This window comes from Pinus tabuliformis, chromosome 1_2 (assembly GCF_031772625.1).
Source record: "Pinus tabuliformis cultivar Carrire ecotype Pingquan chromosome 1_2, CPIR1, whole genome shotgun sequence".
NCBI classification, from domain to species: Eukaryota; Viridiplantae; Streptophyta; class Pinopsida; order Pinales; family Pinaceae; genus Pinus; species Pinus tabuliformis.
In genome coordinates this window covers 926,501,319-926,522,929 of record NC_142298.1, presented here as the reverse complement: position 1 = coordinate 926,522,929, position 21,611 = coordinate 926,501,319, and the positions used below count along the sequence as shown (strand labels likewise).

The 21,611-nt window shown below is 41.7% G+C and overlaps 1 protein-coding gene across 1 annotated transcript; it reads left to right on the top strand.

Annotated features, from left to right (window-relative positions):
- The first annotated feature begins 2,170 nt into the window (after positions 1-2,170).
- Positions 2,171-4,872, top strand: LOC149208990 (uncharacterized). Its single transcript, XM_089398486.1, has 2 exons — positions 2,171-3,240; positions 3,453-4,872. Exons 1-2 carry the CDS (start codon positions 2,171-2,173, stop codon positions 4,870-4,872), a joined length of 2,490 nt encoding a protein of 829 aa, XP_089254612.1.
- Positions 4,873-21,611: the final 16,739 nt, after the last annotated feature.

Sequence of the window (21,611 nt, the reverse complement as noted above, 5' to 3'; positions counted from 1 at the left end):
GGGCAAGACATCCTAGTGGGTGTCTATTTGGGTGTTTATGGTTAAGGAAATTGGAAAAGGAAATGAGTAAGGCATTAAAGAGGAAAAAATGTATTTTGTGTTGGGTGTGGAGCATGATTATTTAGAGGTCTTTGTTTCAGCCGAATGTATACCCCAGGAAGATTGTACACCCCTCCACGCAGGGGGGTGCGGGGGGGACTTGTCCACCCCGCGAGGGGCTAATCCCCCACGGTTGGGGGGTCCGGTGGCCAGCAGTCCCCTGGTGGGGGTTTCGGGGGTAGCGCCCCAAAACTAAAAACAAATGTAAAATTGCCTTGTAAAAGTATAGTAATTTCTAGTCAATCTGGGTCGTTCATTAGGCGGATGATTTGGCGGTAGAATTTATGTTTAGTTTATGGTTTTTTGCCCTGGAAGGAAAGCCCTCTATTTGTATGAGGGTATTGTATTGAGGCTGAGAGACAGAGGTGTATTCTCAGAGCGAGAAACAGAGAGGTGAGACTGTGAAAGAAAACAGAGGATATTACAACGGATCTACTGTAGGTTGTGTCTCTTCATTTTGCTGGATAATAGAAAGGAAGGACTGGTTGTTCGAGGTGGACGTAGCCCAAACTGGGTGAACCACATATATCTGTGTCTCTCTGGTTTTATGTGTTTGTGTTTTTCTGCATATTATATGTCTTACATTTCTCTGTCATATATAATATTTTTCTAACAACTGGTATCAGAGCCGAAGGTCTATTTGGTTGATAAACTCGCAAGAAAGAAGGGTTTCTCATTCGAGTGGGAGCAATGGCGGAAGATGGTAAGTTCAGGGTCGAGAAATGTAACGGCCAAATCTTTCCGCTATGGAATATATAGATGGAAGATTATCTGTATCAGAAAGATTTGTACCTACCCTTGAGCGAAAAAACAAAGATGCCGACGAGTATGACAGATGAATAATGGAACATTCTCGATAGAAAGGCACTCGGAACAATACGGTTGTGCATCGCAACGTCAGTCGCCTTCAACATTTCGAAGGAAACAACGACAGAGGGTTTGATTCAGGCGTCGGCGAAACTATATGAAAACCCTCGCCCTCAAACAAGGTATTTCTTATGAAACGATTATTTAATATGAAGATGTCGGAAGGTGGATCCGTTGTAGACCATTTAGATGATTTTAATACAGTTACAAGTCAGTTAAGTTTTGTAGGGGTAAACTTTGATGATGAAGTTAGAGCTCTGTTATTCTTGTGCTCACTACCAGAAAGTTGGAATCGTTTAGTAATGGCCATTAGTAACTCTGTTTCTGGATCTAGTACTTAAAAGTTTGATGATGTTGTCGATGCTATCCTTAGCGAGGAAATGCGACGGAAAAGCTCCAGTGAGACATCGGGTAATGCTTTGAGTGCAGAGTCTAGGGGAAGAAAAATGGAAAGAGGAAAGAGCTCAGGATATCGCAGTGAATCAAGGAAAGGCAAATCCAAGTCCAAATCGGGGATAGTGTGCTAGAAATGCGGAAAGAAAGGACACCTAAAGAAAGACTATAGATCTCGGAAGGGAAATGAAGGAGATGCATAGCAAGAAAAAAATCATGAAGCAAATGTGCTAGGTGAGGTGTTACAAGATGCTTTGATTCTTTCTTTCGAAAATATTACTGATTCCTGGGTGGTAGATTCAGGGGCCTCATTCCATGCCACACCTCATAAGAAATATTTTCATGACTATGTTCAAGGAGATTTTGGACAAGTCCGTTTGGGTGATGATAAACCTTGTAAAATTATTGGAATGGGTAAGGTTCTTGTGAAACAATAGAATGGAAACCAGTGGCTACTAAAGGAGGTAAGGTATGTTCTAGATCTAAAGAAAAATATGATTTCAACAGGGCAGTTAGGCGGTGAAGGTTGTGTGACAACTTTCATAGATAAAGCTTGGAAGGTCACCAAAGGAGCCCTGGTAATAGCAAAAGGCGAAAAAGGGTGCTCAAGATCCCTTTGGTTCTGGTCGGTAGAGAGATCACTGCGCGTCGGGAAGCCTGAGCTGCTGCGCTCGGCTCTGTTCCGCGTGGTCTGCTCCTGCGGATCCGCCCTGCCTCGTCCCTTCCTTGGTGGCTGTGCATGGGTGTCCTCTTGCCTGCGTTTGCCCGCCCTTCTCTCTCCTTTTCCAGCTGCGGTTAGGGCTGGCTCCTCATGGAAGATCCGGACCCTCCTCCGGGATCTTCCTCCTCCCCTCCCCCATCCTCTGCAGCTGAGGCCTTCAGATCCTTGTTGGCCTCGCTCCCCAAGAAGAAAGCAGTGGAAGCCGCTAAGTTCGTCAAAAGGCTCGATGACATCCCTGAGATCGCCCTTCCTCCCGAAGGTCCAATCCAAGTAGCCCTTTCGTTGTTAGAACGTGCCCTAGTGGGTCAGTCTACAGGTCTCTGGCCCTCTCCTAAATCAACAGAGAGATGGGTCTCCAGAAACTGGGCTCCGTTGATCCAGGGCAAGGTTACATCTTATTTTCTTGGAAGAGGATACTTTCTTTTTGAATTCTCAGATAAAGAAGACAAAGATCTCATATTCAGAAGTGGACCATATTTCATGGGACCTCAAGGGTTGTACCTGAACAAATGGACGCCAGATTTCGATCCAGCAATGGACGTGCCTTCAGCAGTCCCAGTATGGGTAAGACTCCCCAATCTTCCGATCCATTGTTGGAATTGGGATTCCCTGAAGCACATTGGGAACACCCTTGGGAAATTCATTGATAGGGCCAACAATAGAGACCAGTATGACTGCGCCAGAATTTGCATGGAGGTGGATCTGGAGGTTGGTCTTCCTGAAGCTGTCAAAATAAGGGTGGGCCCGTGGATACATATTCATAAAGTAGACTACGAGCAGCTGTCGTTCAAATGTCGGAAGTGCCAAGTCTATGGACATTTCGCCAGAGACTGCCCGTCCAAAGGGGCTGAAGATAAAGGGAAAGAGGAAGGATGGAATCAGGCGAAGAGATCCAGAACTACCTCCAGGAAGGCCGCTAATGCTAACACCAGAACACCCCAAACAACGCCTGCTCAGAAGCAGCCCATGGAAAGTCAAGGAAACAGATATGAGATCCTGGGATCAGAAACCATAGTTTCCCAGGATACTGAAACCCCGAAAGAAGTCTCCCCGACTAAATCTAAAAGTGAACCAGAGATTCCCAAAGAAAAGACATCTGAAGACGAGGAGGAAACCCAGGAATCCGACGAGTCGGAGGAAGAAGGGGAAATAGGGGAATCGCAATCCACCCCCAGAAGATCTACAAGAGGCCGAATGTCAACAAAAGAAAAAAGGGAACAAGAAACATACAAAGACAAGCTCCAGGGCAGCCAGCCTACGCTAGAGAAACTCCTATCAAAAACGCCGAAGACGAAGAAGGCCCCAATCCAGAGCTCCAAAGGAGCTCTCCACAACAAAAATAAGTAATGAAGATTGTCTCCTGGAACTGTAGGGGTATGGGATCCAAAGCCAAGGAAGAGGCGATGAGAAGTCTGATAAGGCAGGAATCCCCGGACATCCTCCTCATCCAGGAGACTAAGATGGAGGAATCATCCTTCCTCCAAGCAAGTAGAAAGTTTTGGAAAAAAGATGGCGCGCATGCAACTTCGGCTCGGGGAGCTTCAGGAGGACTTGGGTCGCTCTGGAATCCACATAAGTTCTCCCTCATCTCTAAAACCCTAAATACTCATTGGATATTGTTAAAGTTGCAACATTTAGAATCTAATACAATTATGAGTCTAGTCAATGTATATGCTCCAAATAATGCAGGTGAAAAGAAATTATGTTGGGACTCCATAAAAAATTTGGCAGACCGGGAAGACTTGGAGAACATCATCATTGCAGGAGATTTCAATCTCACCCTCCTGCCTTCAGAAAAGAGAGGAGGCAGTATTGTCAGAGATCCAGCAAGAGAAACAGTAGAGGATCTCATGCAAGGCTGGGATCTGATCGATATCAAGCCAACCATTGGCAAGTTCACATGGTCAAACAAAAGGGCTGGGCCAGGACACATAGCGGCAAGATTGGACCGCTTCTTGGTTCAAAGCTCCTTCCTACTCATTGGGCTGGAAGCTAGATCGCGCATCCTGCACAGCAGTACATCAGACCACAAACCTATCAGCCTGGAGTTGCTGACTTCTCCGGATCTGGGGCCTATTCCATTCAGATTCTGCTCTCTCTGGATCAAGGAGGCAGACTTCATGGATAAGGTCAGAGACTGCTGGAAAACCCCAGTCAAGGGCTCTGCCTTCTTTGTATGGGAAGAAAAACTCAGAAGAGTGAAAGCCATGCTAAAAAAATGGGCCAGGACCTTGCCCAACCCAGCTGAGGAAAGGAAAAAAACTCATTCAGATCTGGAACGGCATCACCTCCATTTAGAAACAACTGATATTTCAAATGAAGACCTGGAAAAGGAGGCCAAGCTTCAACAAAACTTCCACAAAGCATGCCTGGCTGAAGAAGAGTACTGGAGACTCAAATCTAGAAGTCTTTGGCTTAAATCCGGAGACAGGAATACCTCCTTTTTTCACAAGCAAGCTCAAGCTAGGAAAGGCCGAAACTCTATCAAAGAAATAAAAGAAGAAAGCAGTGTTTTAAGGGACTTTTCTAGCATAAAAAAAGCAGCCTCTGAGCATTTTGAGAATCTGTACAGAGAAGATATCAGAGCAGACCACAATCTCAGCCTCTTAGATGTTGTTCCTAAGATCATCTCACCCAAAATCAATCAGGCTCTGGAAAGCATAATCACGCCCAAAGAAGTCAAGGAGGCTCTATTCGCCATGGAACCGGATAAAGCCCGGGCCCGGACGGTTTCACCCCAAGATTCTTACAAACATGTTGGCAGATTATTGAGAAGGAATTCATCAAAATGATCCAGAAATCACAGAACTGTCAGAAGATTGGAGGCTGCACTAATTCGGCATTCCTAGCCCTCATCCCTAAGGAAAAAGGGGCAAACACCTTCAGCAGATTCCGCCCAATTTCACTATGCAACATCGGGTATAAAGTGATCACCAAAGTGATAGCAAACAGGCTGAAAAGATTCCTCCCCAAAATCATTCCGGACAATCAAGGGGGATTCATCAAAGGCAGACAGCTAGTGGACAACTTCGTGCTGGTCCAGGAGGCAATTCATTCCAGTCAGCATCGTAAGGAAAGAGGTATGGTCATCAAACTCGACCTATCGAATGCATTTGATCGTGTTAATCATAAATTTCTGTTTGATGTAATGCTTAAAATGGGATTCGGGCAAAGCTTTATAAAGTGGATAAAAGCCTGTATTGCGGAGCCCTGGATTGCTCCTCTAGTGAATGGAAGGGCCGCTGAATTTTTCAAAGCCACTAGAGGACTGAGGCAGGGGTGCCCTCTTTCACCCCTCCTCTTCGTCATTCAAGCCTCTGTTCTTAGTTTTTATCTGAACAAAAAGCAGCAAGATCATGCTATCAACGGGCTATGCATTGCAAGAGGAGTGAAGCGCATCAATCATGCACTTTTCGCTGACGATACTCTTCTCCTGGGAGCTGCAACTCTTCAATCAGCCATCAACTTCAAAGCAGTTTTGGATGACTTCTGCAAAATCTCAGGCAGTGAGCTAAACAAGGGGAAATGCCAGATCTTTTGTTGGAATACTCCTGCTTCCACTGCTTCCTCCATAGCTAGATGTTTGGGATTCTCTGCCTCCATTAGTTGGTCCTCTTTCAAGTATCTTGGGCTGCCAGTCTTCAACAAGAAAGTGGCAAGCAAAGACTGGAATTCCCTCATAGATAAATTCAAATCGAAGATGAATTCCTGGGGTTCCTCTTGGCTTAACATCGCTGGCAAAGTTGTGCTCGTCAAAGCAGTCCTCAACAGCCTTCCGATCTTCAGATTTGCGGTCCTTCTGGCACCAGTGGGAACTATAAAAAAAATGGATGAATTAATCAGGGGATTTTTTTGGAGAGGAGGCAAGCACAATGATAAGAAATTCTCTCTAATCAGTTGGGATATAGTCACAAAACCTTATCTCGAAGGAGGATTAAATCTCAAAGATCTGTATGCCAAAAACCTTGCTATGGGAGCCAAACTTGCATGGAAAATTATCGCCCCGAATCCTAGTTGGGCTCAGATTGCGCTATGGAAAAAGTACTTTAGAGGCCCAAGGCTCCGGTGTTTAGACCACCCCAAAGAATCGACCAGATCGCACCTCAGCATTCTCCTTAGCAAAATCGCGCCGATGATAAACAGTTGTGCCCATTGGGTTCCCGGTAATGGTAAGAAAACGCAGGTTTGGAAGGACAAAATAATGAATCGCCCCCCTTTGGTAGACGCAGGCAATTTTACAGCGCTCAGAAATTGGATGGAGGCAGCGCACATACACACGCTGTGGGATCTGTCGGATTGGACAGAGAATTACTGGACGGGCTGGAAGCGGTTGCCAGTGCCCAGCGATCTGGAAAATGAATGGACGAAATTCAAAGCCCATCTCCATGGATTGGCTCCCCTCCACGCCAACAGAAAGGACGCAAGAGGCTGGGAAAACAGTCGCTCTGGTTACACAGTCAAACAGGGTTACTTCAAGTTCTTAGAGCGTCCAAACGTCCCTCCCAACCCAGCTCCCTGGGCTGGGATATGGAACTTCCCGTCCATTCCAAAAATCGACCATTTTTGCTGGATTCTTAGCCACCAAAAAATTCTTACCGAGGACAGACTTCAAATCAGAGGATTTAAGGGACCATCCAGATGTGTTCTTTGCAAGTCAAATTCTGAAACTGCTCTCCATATAATGATCGATTGTAATTTCACTAAATCTGTTTGGCAGGATCTGCTGGACAATTGGCATTTTGATTTCAATTTCCCCACTTCAGTTCAAGAGCTGTTTGCAGGTTGGATGGCCAGATACCCAGGCGCTCAACCAAAGAACAAAAAGATCAGAGCAGCATGGAGTGCTTTGCCAAAATTCACTAGTTGGCAGATCTGGTTAGAAAGGAACAGGAGGATTTTTCGAGACAAAGCTCAGGATCACAGAATAGTAGCTAATACAGTGAAGTGCCAATTAAGTGAGTGGTTGGAAGGCATAGATGACGACTCAAACCTCAGTCAACATGACAGAGAGCTGGGAACGGCCTTCAAGATTAACTTCCATAAACCAAGAAGCCCGCCTCCAGATCTTGAAGTTTGGCAAATCAGGAAAAATGAGATCGAATTTCAGGAATGGTTGTCCAAACAATTAATTCCATCTCTTTTTTTTGATGGAGCAGCTAAAGGGAATCCAGGGAAAGCTGGGGCAGGTGGTCACATTATCATGCCAGGGAATATTTCTTCTCATAACTTTGCCTGGGGGCTTGGTCATACATCAAGCATGCAAGCCGAGGCTCTCGCCCTCTTGCAAGGGGTAATCTTCCTCAAGGAGCTGGGAATTCGGGAAGCAAACATTCTCGGAGATTCCCAAGTTATTATAAGAGCTGTGGTGACCAACTCCAACCCTTCTAATCTGCATCTAGCCAGGCTTCTCTCCAGAATCAAAAGCATCTCAAAATCACTTCGCTTGTCATATTTTCATGTCCTAAGAGCAAATAACAAAGCAGCAGACGCCCAAGCAAATATTGCTGTCCATCTAGAAGCTGGAACCGTTCTCAGAAACAAGGATTCTCTGTGGTCTCCTATTCCATGAAAAATATGTTTTATTGTTTATTATTAAATTAGTTTGTCTGCACTTTCCATTTAGGACAATTAGCATTCAAAGTTTATTTTGAAAATTGTAAAAAGAGAAAAAGGATAAGAGAAAATGCCAATCCCCTCCTGGCAGAACAACATGTTGGAAATTGCTCCTCACTCTGTAACCGAATTTGTGGCCATTGGCTAAGCAGATAATGAAACACCATAACCGTTCTTGTTATAAAAAAAAAAATAGCAAAAGGCGAAAAGGTTGGTACATTGTATTTATGCAATGGTATTTCTAACTCTATTAATGCTTTAACTTCCAAAGGAGCAGATGCAACATTATGGCATCATAGGCTCAGACACATGAGTGAGAAAGGGATGAAGATTCTTCACTCAAGGAATTTGTTGCCGAGTTTGAAGAATGTTGATTTGGACTTCTGTGAGAATTGCATTTATGGAAAACAGAAGAGAGTCAGATTTCTCAGAGTTGGGAAAGAAAAGAAGAGCGAAAAATTAGAGCTTGTGCATACAGATGTATGGGGACCTGCTCAGGTATCATCTCTCGGTGGCTCTCGTTATTATGCTACTTTTATTGATGATGCAACCAGGAAAACTTGGATTTATTGTATTAAGAATAAATCTGATGTATTTGATACTTTCAAGAAATGGAAAGCTTTGGTTGAGATTGAGACAAGAAAGAAATTGAAGTGTCTCAGATCAGACAATGGAGGTGAATATTGCAGCAAAGAGTTTGATAGGTACTGTTCAAAGCATGGGATTCGTAGAGAGAAGACAGTTCCAAGAACACCACAAGAAAATAGTGTGTCAGAAAGGATGAACAGAACAATCATGGAGAGTGCAAGGTGCATGAGCTTGCATGCAGGATTGCCTTTACAATTTTGGGCAGATGCTGTAGATATTGTTATTTATCTAATAAACAAAGGGCCTTCAAGTTCCTTGGATGGTGGTATTCCAGAGGAAGCATGGACGGGTAAAAAGGTAAACTACTCCTTTTTAAAGCCTTTTGGTTGTGAGGCCTTTGTCCATATTAATAAAGAAAATAGAACAAAGCTTGAGGCAAAGTCAAAGAAATGTACCTTTATTGGATATGGTGTTAATGATTTTGGTTATTGATTATATGATTATGAAAATCACAAAATCATTAGGAGCAGAGATGTAATATTCAATGAAAAGGTCTTGTATAAGAATCAGTTGCAAGAAAAGAAACAAGAAAAATAAAATAAGGAATACACAGCTCTTGATGGGATCACTGAAAAAGTAAAGGTGCTTGAAAATAATAATAATCAACAACCACAACAACAACAACCACCACAACAACAACAGACACCCCAAACACCTGCAAATGGTGTTAGAAGATCTACCAGGATAAGTATACCCCCTGAACGATACTCTCCTTCATTATATTATTTATTATTGACTGATTCTGGTGAACCCGGATGTTATGAAGAAGCAATGCAGGTTGAAAGCAGGAAGAAGTGGGAGCTAACCATGGAAGAAGAGATGGACTCCTTAATGCATAACCAGACTTAGGACTTAGTCAGGTTGCTTGCAGGTAAAACTACATTGCAGAATAAATGGGTTTACAGGCTAAAGGAAGAAGATGGAGGAAATGTTGTGTGTGGAGCATGATTGTTCAAAGGTCTATGTTTCAGCTGGATGTATACCCCAGGAAGTCTTGTACACTCCTCCACGCGGGGGGGTGCGGAGGGGACTTGTCCCCCCCGTGGGGGTCGATCCCCCCCGGCTGGGGGGTTCGGGGGCAGCGCCCTCGAAGCTAAAAACAAATGTAAAATTGCCTTGTAAAAGTATAGTAATTTCTAGTCAATCTGGGTCGTTCATTAAGCGGATGATCTAACGGTAGAACTTATGTTTAGTTTAGGGTTTTTTGCCCTAGAAGGCAACCCCTCTCTTTGTATGAGGGTATTGTATTTGAGGCTGTGTGATAGATGTGTATTCTGTGAGCGAGAAACAGAGAGGTGAGACTGTGAGAGAAAACAGAGGATATTACAACGGATTTGTTGTAGGTTGTGTCTCTTCATTTTGCTAGATAATAGAAAGGAAGGACTAGCTGTTCGGGGTGGACATAGCCCAAACTGGGTGAACCACGTATATCTGTGTCTCTCTTGTTTTGTGCGTTTTCTGTGTTTATATTTCTGCAATATTTTATGTGTTCCATTGCTTTGTAATATATAATTTTCTAACAACTGGTATCAGAGCCGAAGGTCTATTTGGCTGATAAACTCGCAGGAAAGAAGGGTTCCTGGTTTTGAGTGGGAGCAATGGCAGAAGATGGTAAGTTTAGGGTCGAGAAATTTAACGGCCAAAACTTCTCGCTGTGGAAGATGCAGATGGAAGATTATCTGTATCAGAAAGATCTATACCTACCATTGGGCGGAAAAACAAAGATGCCGACGGGTATGAAAGACGAAGAATGGAACCTTCTCGATAGAAAGGCACTCGGAACAATACGGTTGTGCCTTGTTACGTCAATCGCCTTCAACATTTCGAAGGAAACCACGACAGAGGGTTTGATGCAGACGTTGTCGAAACTATATGAAAAACCCTCGGCCTCAAACAAGGTATTTCTTATGAAACGGTTATTTAATATGAATATGTCAGAAGGTGGATCTGTTTCAAACCATTTAAATGATTTTAATACAGTTACAAGTTAGTTAAGTTCTGTAGGGGTAAACTTTGATGATGAAGTTAGAACTCTGTTATTCTTGTGCTCATTACCAGAAAGTTGGAATGGTTTGGTAATGGCCATTAGTAACTCCGTTTCTGGATCTAGTACTTTAAAATTTGATGATGTTGTCGGTGCTATCCTTAGCAAGGAAATGCGACGGAAAACTCTGGTGAGACATCGGGAAATGCTTTGAGTGCAGAGTCTAGAGGAAGAAAAATGGAAAGAGGAAAGAGCTCAGGATATCGCAGTAAATCAAGGAAAGGCAGATCCAAGTCCAGATCGGGGATTGTGTGCTGGAAATTTGGAAAGAAAGGACACCTAAAGAAAGACCGTAGATCTCGGAAGGGAAAAGAAGGAGATGCACAGCAAGAAAACAATCCTGAAGCAAATGTGACAGGTGAGGTGTTACAAGATGCTTTGATTCTTTCTTTCGAAAATATTGCTGATTCTTGGGTGGTAGATTCAGGGGCTTCATTCCATGCCACACCTGATAAGAAATACTTTCATGACTATGTTCAAGGAGATTTTGGACAAGTTCGTCTGGGTGATGATAAACCCTGTAAAATCGTTGGAATGGGTAAGGTTCTTGTAAAACAGCAGAATGGAAACCAATGGCTATTAAAGGAGGTAAGGCATGTTCCAGATCTAAAGAAAAATCTGAATTCAACAGGGCAGTTAGGCGGTGAAGGTTGTGTGACAACTTTCACAGATAAAGCTTGGAAGGTCACCAAAGGAGCCCTGGTAATAGTAAAAGGCGAAAAGATTGGTACATTGTATTTATGCAATGGTATTTCTAACTCTGTTAATGCTTTAACTTCCAAAGGAGCAAATGCAACATTATGGCATCATAGGCTCAGACACATGAGTGAAAAGGGGATGAAGATTCTTCACTCAAGGAATTTGTTGCCAGGTTTGAAGAATGTTGATTTGGACTTCTATGAGAATTGCATTTATGGAAAACAGAAGAGAGTCAGATTTCTTAGAGTTGGGAAAGAAAAGAAGAATGAAAAATTAGAGCTTGTGCATATAGATGTATGGGGACCTGCTCAGGTATCATCTCTCGATGGCTCTCGTTATTATGTTACTTTTATTGATGATGCAACTAGAAAAACTTGGATTTATTGTATTAAGAATAAATCTGATGTATTTGATACTTTCAAGAAATGGAAAGCTTTGGTTGAGATTGAGACAGGAAAGAAATTGAAGTGTCTTAGATCAGACAATGGAGGTGAATATTGCAGCAAAGAGTTTGATAGGTACTGTTCAGAGAATGGAATTCGCAGAGAGAAGACAGTTCCAAGAACACCACAAGAAAATGGTGTGTCAGAAAGGATGAACAGAACAATCATGGAGCGTGCAAGGTGCATGAGATTGCATGCAGGATTGCCTTTACAGTTTTGGGCAGATGCTGTAGATACTGCTGTTTATCTAATAAACAGAGGGCCTTCAAGTTCCTTGGATGGTGGTGTTCTAGAGGAAGCATGGACAGGTAAAAAAGGTAAACTACTCTATTTTAAAGCCTTTTGGTTGTGAGGCCTTTGTCCATATTGATAAAGAAAATAGAACAAAGCTTGGGGCAAAGTCAAAGAAATGTACCTTTATTGGATATGGTGTTAATGATTTTGGTTATCACTTATATGATTACGAAAATCACAAAATCATTAGGAGCAGAGATGTAATATTCAATGAAAAGGTCTTGTATAAGAATTAGTTGCAGGAAAAGAAACAGGAAAAGGAAAACAAGGAATATGCAGTTCTTGATGAAATCACTGAAAAAGTAAAGGTGCCTGAAAATAATAATAATCAACAACCACAACAACAACAACCACCACAACAACAACAGGCACCCCAAACACCTGAAAGTGGTGTTAGAAGATCTGCCAGGATAAGTAGACCCCCTGAACGATACTCTCCTTCATTATATTATTTATTGTTGACTGATTCCGGTGAACCCGAATGTTATGAAGAAGCAATGCAGGTTGAAAGCAGGAAGAAGTGGGAGGTAGCCATGGAAGAAGAGATGGAATCCTTAATGCATAACCAGACTTGGGATTTAGTCAGGTTGCCTGTAGGAAAAACTACATTGAAGAATAAATGGGTTTACAGGCTTAAGGAAGAAGATGGAGGAAAACAGAGGTATAAAGCTAGACTTGTGGTGAAGGGGTTTGCACAGAAGAAAGGTATTGATTTTGATGAAATATTTTCTCCTGTTGTTAAAATGAATTCAATCAAAACTATTTTAAGTCTTGTAGTAGCTGAAGATTTGCATCTTGAGCAGTTAGATGTAAAGACAACCTTTCTCCATGGGGATTTGGAGGAAGAGATATATATGTAGTAGCCACAAGGATATGAGGTGAAAGAGAAGGAGAAACTAGTGTGCAGGTTGAAGAAGAGCTTGTATGGCTTAAAACAGGCTCCAAGGCAGTGGTATCTAAAATTTGACAAGTTTATGTCTGAACAAGGTTATACTAGATGTCACTCTGATCATTGTGTTTATTTGAAAAAGCAAAATGATGGCAGCTATATTATATTGTTATTGTATGTAGATGACATGCTTGTTGCAGGATCTAACATGCAGGAAATAAATGTGCTCAAAAGAAAATTGGCAAATTCATTTGCAATGAAGGATTTGGGAGCTGCAAAACAAATCCTTGGTATGAGAATAACTAGAGACAGGAAAAATCGTAAATTAACATTGTCTCAGAATGAGTACATACAAAAGGTGTTGAAAAGATTTAACATGCACAATGCAAAACCAGTTAGTACACCTTTTGCTAGCCATTACAAACTTAGCAAGGAAATGTGCCCAAAGACCCAAGAAGACATGGATTATATGTCTAAAGTTCCATATGCACCAGCAATTGGAAGCTTAATGTATGCAATGGTTTGCACAAGGCCTGATATTGCACATGCAGTGGGAGTTGTAAGCAGGTACATGAACAATCCAGGAAAGGAACATTGGATGGCAGTGAAATGGATTCTCAGATATTTGAAAGGTACCACAAATCAAGCATTATGCTTTGGTGGTTCAAACATCTTCCTACAAGGATATGTTGATGCAGATATGACAGGTGACAGAGATAACAGGAGGAGCACTACAGGATATGTATTTACTGTTGGAGGAACAGCTGTCAGTTGGATTTCAAAAATCCAAAGTGTTGTTGCACTTTCAACAACAGAAGCAGAGTATGTTGCTGCTACAGAGGCTAGCAAATAAATGATTTGGTTACAAAGGTTTATGGGTGAATTGGGTAAGGAGCATGATATGGGCACGTTATACAGTGATAGTCAAAGTGCCATTCATCTTGCAAAGAACTCAACATTTCATTCCAGGACTAAACACATACAACTCAAGTACCATTTCATACGATCAGTGTTGGAAGATTGAGAGTTGAAGCTAGAAAAGATACACACTAGCAAGAATCCTGCAGATATGCTAACAAAAGTTGTAACCAGGGAGAAACTCAAAACATGCTCAGTTTCAATTGGTCTTCAAGGATGACGATGAAGATGAAAAACAGCCAGGTCCAAAGAGGAGTCATTGTCCAGCAAATGAAGCAGCAGTGGAGTTGCTACAATCATTCTCCAAGTGGGAGATTGTTGTGTGTGGAGCATGATTGTTCAAAGGTCTTTGTTTCAGCCGGATGTATACCCCAGGAAGTCTTGTACACCCCTCCACGCGGGGGGGTGCGGGGGGGACTTGTCCCCCCCGTGGGGGTCCGGGGGGGCCGATCCCCCCTGGCTGGGGGGTCCGAGGGCCAGCGGTCCCCCGGCAAGGGCTCGGGGGCAGCGCCCCCGAAGCTAAAAACAAATGTAAAATTGCCTTGTAAAAGTATAGTAATTTCTAGTCAATCTGGGCCGTTCATTAGGCAGATGATCTGACGGTAGAACTTATGTTTAGTTTAGGGTTTTTTGCCCTAGAAGGCAACCCCTCTCTTTGTATGAGGGTATTGTATTTGAGGCTGTGTGATAGATGTGTATTCTGTGAGCGAGAAACAGAGAGGTGAGACTGTGAGAGAAAACAGAGGATATTACAGCGGATTTGCTGTAGGTTGTGTCTCTTCATTTTGCTGGATAATAGAAAGGAAGGACTCGCTGTTCGGGGTGGACGTAGCCCAAACTGGGTGAACCACGTATATCTGTGTCTCTCTTGTTTTGTGCATTTTCTGTGTTTATATTTCTGCAATATTTTATGTGTTCCATTGCTCCGTAATATATAATTTTCTAACAGGAAAACAAAGGTACAAAGCTAGACTTGTGGTGAAGGGGTTTGCACAGAAGAAAGGTATTGATTTTGATGAAATATTTTCTCCTGTTGTTAAAATGACTTCAATCAGAACTATTTTAAGTCTAATAGCAGTTGAAGATTTGCATCTTGAGCAGTTAGATGTAAAGACAACCTTTCTCCATGGGGATTTGAAGGAAGAGATATATATGCAACAGCCACAAGGATATGAGGTAAAAGGGAAGGAGAAAATGTGTGCAGGTTGAAGAAGAGCTTGTATGGCTTAAAACAGGCTCCAAGGTAGTGGTATTTAAAAATTGACAAGTTTATGTCTGAACAAGGTTATATTAGATGTCACTCTGGTCATTGTGTTTGATGGTAGCTATATTATATTGTTATTATATGTAGATGACATGCTTTATATGTCTAAAGTTCCATATGCATCAGCTGTTGGAAGCTTAATGTATGCAAAGGTCTGCACGAGGCCTGATAGTGCACATGTAGTGGAAGTTGTAAGCAGGTACATGAACAATCCAGGAAAAGAACATTGGATGGCAGTGAAATGGATTCTCAGATATTTGAGAGGTACCACAAATCAAACATTATGCTTTGGTGGTTCAAACATTTCTCTACATGGATATGTTGATGCATATATGGCAGGTGACAGAGATAATAGGAGGAGCACTACAGGATATGTATTTACTGTAGGTGGAACAACTGTCAGTTGGGTTTCAAAAATCCAAAGTGTTGTTGCACTTTCATCAACAGAAACATAGTATGTTGCTGCTACAAAGGCTAGTAAAGAAATGATTTGGTTACAAAGGTTTATGGATGAATTGGGTAAGAAGCATCATATGGGCACATTATACAGTGATAGCCAAAGTGCCATTCATCTTGCAAAGAACTCAACATTTCATTCCAGGACTAAACACATACATCTCAAGTACCACTTTATACGATCAGTGTTGGAAGATGGAGAGTTGAAGCTGGAAAAGATACACACTAGCCAGAATCCTGTAGATATGCTAACAAAAGTTGTAACCAAGGAGAAATTGAGAATATGCTCAGTTTCAATTGGTCTTCAAGGATGACGATGAAGATGAGAAACAACCAGGTCCAAATAGGAGTCATTGTCCAGCAAATGAAGCAGCGATGGAGTTGCTACAATCATTCTCCAAGTGGGAGATTATTGGGTGTGGAGCATGATTATTTAGAGGTCTTTGTTTCAGCCTGATGTATACCCTGGGAAGATTGTACACCTCTCCACGTGGAGGGAGGGGGGGTGCGGGGGGGGGGGGGGCGCTAATCCCCCCCGGCTGGGGGGTTCGGGGGCCAGCGGTCCCTTGGCAGGGGTTTTGGGGGCAGCACCCTGAAGCTAAAAACAAATGTAAAATTGCCTTGTAAAAGTATAGTAATTTCTAGTCAATCTAAGCCGTTCATTAGGCGGATGATCTGACAGTAGAATTTATGTTTAGTTTAGGGTTTTTTGCCCTAGAAGGGAACCCCTCTCTTTGTATGAGGGCATTGTATGAAGGTTGAGAGACAAAGGTGTATTCTTAAAGCGAGAAATAGAGAGGTGAGACTGTGAGAGAAAACAGAGGATATTACAGCGGATCTGCTGTAGGTTTTGTCTCTTCATTTTGCTGGATAATAGAAAGGAAGGACTGGCTGTTCGAGGTGGACGTAGCCCAAACTGGGTGAACCACGTATATTTGTGTCTCTCTGGTTTTATGTGTTTGTGTTTTTCCGCATATTATATGTCTTGCATTTCTCTGTCATATATAATATTTTTCTAACATTTTGGCACATTTATTTATGAAAATAATGGAAATTAGGAGAAAAGGAAGGTGAAAGGTCACATTTTGCATGTGAGGACGAAATTGAAGGAAAATAATGGAAAATGAAGAAAATAGAGGCCTCATTAATAAAAAGGCTTATGAGGATCAATGGGCAAGAATTGGTCAGTTTAGTTTTGGAGCTCTCTCATTATTCTCTCTCTCTCTCTCTCATACTCTTGGTTACTTAGAGTTTTCTTGGAGCACTCTTGGAGGGTGTGACATACTTGGATTCTTGGAGCAAGAAGGCAAAGGAAGAGAAAGAAATCACAAGAAGGCATCGACATCAACAACTACATCAAATTTTCTTGCAGGTATCGAGTTGCATGTATTATTTATTCACTAGTTTTGGCATGCATGGTACATGCATGTGGTTTCTTGGTTGTGATTTATCATTGGCATGGAGGATTGCTTGGATCGACAATAGATTGCCTAGCCTTTCCATTTCCTGGATAGCCATGGTGATTGTGGGTTACTTTCATTGCTTTGTTTTGCTTGGTTCTCATCTTTCCATAGCGTGGGTTGAGTTACTAGTCCTGGAAACCCTGGTTGAACAAACGCTCTGGAAGCCATGTAACAACTTGGGTTGAGTTACTGGTCCTGGAAGCCCTGGTTGGACAAATGCTTTGGAAGCCCTTGGTAGGTTGAGTTACTAATCCTGAAAACCTTGGTTGAACAAATGCTCTGGAAGCCCTATATAAGCTGTGGGTTGAGTTACTAGTTCTGGAAGCCTTAGTTGGAAAAACACTCTAGAAGCCCTAGAAGGCTTGGATGGAGACCAATTTGATGATGGTTTTTGGTGATGTCCGATTGTGAGGTGGAATCACTGTTTGATGGGTTGAGGTGGGTGGCCTCTGGAAGCCCTGGACGAGTTTTGATTGATGTGTTCTATGAGATCCCACATTCATGCTTGGAATGTGGCACAGGGGGTGATTAGCTGAAGAGAGACTTGGCTCAGCCAATCTATGGTCAGGTGGAACGTGGTAGTCCCATCTCTGGTTGGTTCATTGCATTTATTATTGAAAAAAAATTCATTCCCTTGATTTTTATGTGCAAATGTACTGATGTATATATGGATTTTGATGGCTGACATGTTTATTGTATTTCTGTTCCTATTATGTTGTTTATATGCACATTTACCCCGAAGGTTGTTACAAATGTAACCTGCAATTTAGACAAACCCATAGCAGTGTTAGTGACAGTGGAAAAAATCATTTTTCCAGTCTACTTGTGTATATCCATTTGGTCAATGGGATGTATGTCTTTCACATCAAATTCGAATATTGTCTTCTTGTAGTCTGATGTTGCCTTGGGCTAGGGAATCTATGCTTGGAGGAATGCCATCTGCATTTTACCTTTCTCTGAATCAAAGGTTGACAACAGCCTGCTTTAAGAACTAGAAGTGTGCTTCTAGAACTGATTGTAGGTGTTGATATTCAAGGCCTCATTCCTCACTTTAATCTCCTTAAAAATATCAAATATACTTTTCCTGTCTCCCCTGTAGTAGATGTGTTGGTCTACATAACCTACAGTTGATCCTGTGAAGCTGTGGAGGTAGTGGGAGAAAGTGTAGTGTGATCACCTACCAATGAGGAAAGTGGTTCTTTGGTGGTGATAATATTCTCCTGCTCTGAATCCTTGCTGAGGCTTAGTTTGGAACTGAGCTTGGTCTTCTTCCCGTACATGATTTTGAAGTCTTCACTAAAAATCTCAGTTCCCGAAGGTGACTCTTCTTCTCTGCTTCTCTTTGTTGTTTTCTCCTGTGTGATAGGAGTCTGTACTATGGAGGATGACACCAGCTGCTCCTCGCCTCTTGTAGGGTGTTCTTAGTCCATTCTAGCTGGTTTTTATACTTTTCTATCTCTGGTTTGGCTGTGTGGAAATAAGCAGTAGATTTATTCTCTACCCTTAACTTAGAGATGACTCCTAATGGATCATATGACCAGGTGAAACTAAGGCTGAACTGCATCTCTTTCAGTAGCTTATCTACTTCTTCCCCTGCTGCCCTGCTGTTGCAAATGAAAGGCCCTATTTGTGTTTTGATTTTGAATTGGGACTTCTTCTTGGCAGCTACAAAGTGGATCTCATCCATATTAAGCATTTGCCTAATGTATTCTAGAGAAAAAAATCCTCATTGGGAGGAATTTTGGTAGCTTGTAAGGGGCAAGCTCACACCCAAATATCCTTAGTTCTGTATAATTCTGATAGAGGTACCAATCCCTTGTCTGGACTTGGTCTGATAGTTGCAAAACTTTCCTAATTTCTTCACTAATCCTTCACTCTGAACTACTGCTTAGGAGACTGAGTGTTGGATGTACAAACATCTCTATGAACTGTTTGTATGAGTATTCCTTTTGTTCCTTCATCACCAGCATAGTCCAAAAGATGACTAACTGCTGATTTCCTTCTTCATCTAGCTTTTGTAAGGCAAGCTTGATGTTGTCTCCCTGGAAATATAGAAACATATATACTAACACATAAGTATATTTAAATACTTCCTCAGTCTGGAATTTGATAAATTGCTCATGGATAGAATCTGCAAGAAATTGGCTAAAGTTAAACAAGATGGAAGGCTTGGAATCTACAGAGAAAATGGAAAGAAATCCTATAATTGCCTCATTTACCCAATGATCTGAGTAATAGCCAAGGAGGTAGGAGATGACTGTGATGATTTGCTTGGCTCTCTCAGGGAAAATAGAGGATGGATAGGGAGGATTTTTCTTAGGTAATGGGGCATCTTCAGTCAAGAAAATCTCAAGGGTTTTGGCTCTTTTAGCAAAGTCTAGTTTCTGATACAATTCAACAAGTGCTTCATGGGAAAAAGGGGTGACATTCTCTGCTGTAGGAGCTTGCATCGTTTGGTCTATAGCTTGGGGAGTGATGGTGAATAAAATATCTCTAGTGGGGGCAATAATAGCTCTTTGGCTAGGCAGATAGCAAGCATGGCACTTCTTAACAAATTATGGGGTGCCGTGGGTACGGGGAAAAATATAGTGGGGAAAATTGGATTCCCACAGTTGAATATCATCAGATTTATCTATATATTTGTCCTTGAGCCAACAATACATCTCAAAAATCTCAAATTCACGGAGAGTTTCATGATATTATACTCTCTGTTTGCCAGAGGGATGTGGTGAAAATCAATGGGAGGGTGGATCAGAGGAGTCACAGGTTCCTTTGGTCCCTTGTCTTTTGGAGGCATGATTGGATAAAGCTAAGGACAGTGGTGAAATCTAGATTACAGGCTTACAATACGCAGAGAGGACTTGGGATTTGCAGACAAAAACAGAGGTAATGGCTTGAAATTGAGTGAGCGGGCAATGTCCTCGGCCATGTGAAATTGTTGGAGTTCGGTCTAGCAAGCTTGTAACATGATAATGACAATGGCAGTGTGAAAATCAGTAACCGGTGAATGAGTGAAAGGAAGGATTATATAACATTATGGTTTTCTCGTTGATGGTGGCGTGGGTATGTTGAATTAACGGTTAAGCAAATTGATTGTCTAACATATTAATTTTGGAGGGAGCGGATGTGATTGGCGGGATCAAGAGGCAGATGACGTGTCAAAGGGGGAGTGGCGGGAGCGCAACAGATAGAGCAGTGGTATCGAGAGGTGGAAAAACCACTTTTCGGGGGGGGGGGGAGGAGGTGGTTAATGGTTTCGGTAGAGGGGGTGCGAAATCATATGGTGTTGACACGTAACGACAGACGTGGTTTCGAATATCACCCATTTCAAACCCCCCCTCGACGGTAAAGTTCAGATGGTGAGGGTGGGGGCCGAAACACATTATGGGACATCGGATGTTGGGAGGTGGGCGCAGATGAGGGGAGAAGTGGCGGGGTGTTAATGTGACGTGACGGGGCGCTCAACGGGGTCAGGGGAAATGAATTTAATGCATAGTGGGGCACTGATTGGAATGTATGGTGGGGTAGGGGAGTGGACGAAATATGAGCGGAGGGGTGATTTTGGGGTATTAAAACTTTAGGGATAGGGGATAATATATAAAATATTATTTGGTATATCCGACTTTAGAGTAAAACTTCAATATTTTTGCCTTTGCTCTGCACATGAAATGTATTTGAAATTCATCTTAGAATAAAACTTTCATGCTTTTCCTCTAACCACCATAGTACTTCTACCTACCCTTTTGCATTTCAATTCTTTTTTCTAAGCTAACATCTTGTCTTCTTGTTTTGCACGGTGCATTTAAACTAACAGACCCAAATCATTTTTCTTTATGAAAATCTACCTTATCCTATCACTTATCTCGCCATTGATTCAGATTAAACTGTTGAATCAATTTTATTTCTACCTAGCTACTGATTTACCAAGATTAAACTGTTTGGTAAATCTTCATTCACTAACCTATTTAACAGAAATTTAAATGTGTTCAGTCATGATTAAACTGTATGACCTGAACATAATTTTAGTCATTGTGGCATTCAAAACAATTTGCACACAACTTTATTTGAAAATGGAATAAAAGATCTAACTTATCAGTAGTGGCACTTAGACTTGCAGCGCTTTCGGTATTATTTTATATTTTTTCTTTTATGAGGTTCTTATTTCCTTTTTTTTTCTTATTTATTTTTTAACATACCCTCTTTTCATTTTCTTTTTTCATATTTTTTAGAAATCATTTGAATATTGAAATTTATGTACAATATGAAATTACAAATACAAAATACTCAATCACCTTGAGATCCTATAATTTATAGGATCCTAACAATCCCAAATGGAGTGTTGAACCCAAGTTAGCTTGCTTATTTGTAGGAGCATTTTGATGCCTCAAGACATGGTAAAATTATAACTTATCAAAGCCGCACACTTTTTGAAGTATTTGACATACTATATCGATGAAGATAGACCTTTTAGGGATGGATTCATTTATAATTGTGTTTAGATTGATCATAGAATCCCCCACCATCATTTCCACATAATTCCTGAGGATCAAAGAAGCAAAAAGGCATGGCTAGCATTTTAACTTCGTTGTTTGTGGTGATCCTAACATCTCAAAAAAAATTGATTCTTGGTTTCCCTTAAAGTTCATGACGACTCCTCTTACACTTCCATCATGTAAGATGGAGTTATCAAGACACTATTTGAGTGTTGTGGTCACTGAGAGTGATAAGGATGTTCTTACACAAAGTTGTTACAAGCATTGAATTCTACTCTTTTATTGACAATGTGGACCATTATTAAAA

Bases quoted from the DNA above. Each gene is read 5' to 3' on its own strand.
- LOC149208990 (XM_089398486.1), top strand. From the start codon at position 2,171: ATGGAAGATCCGGACCCTCCTCCGGGATCTTCCTCCTCCCCTCCCCCA. The intron at 3,241-3,452 runs GCAATCCACCCC...CTGGAACTGTAG, and splicing joins GAAGGGGAAATAGGGGAATC to GGGTATGGGATCCAAAGCCA.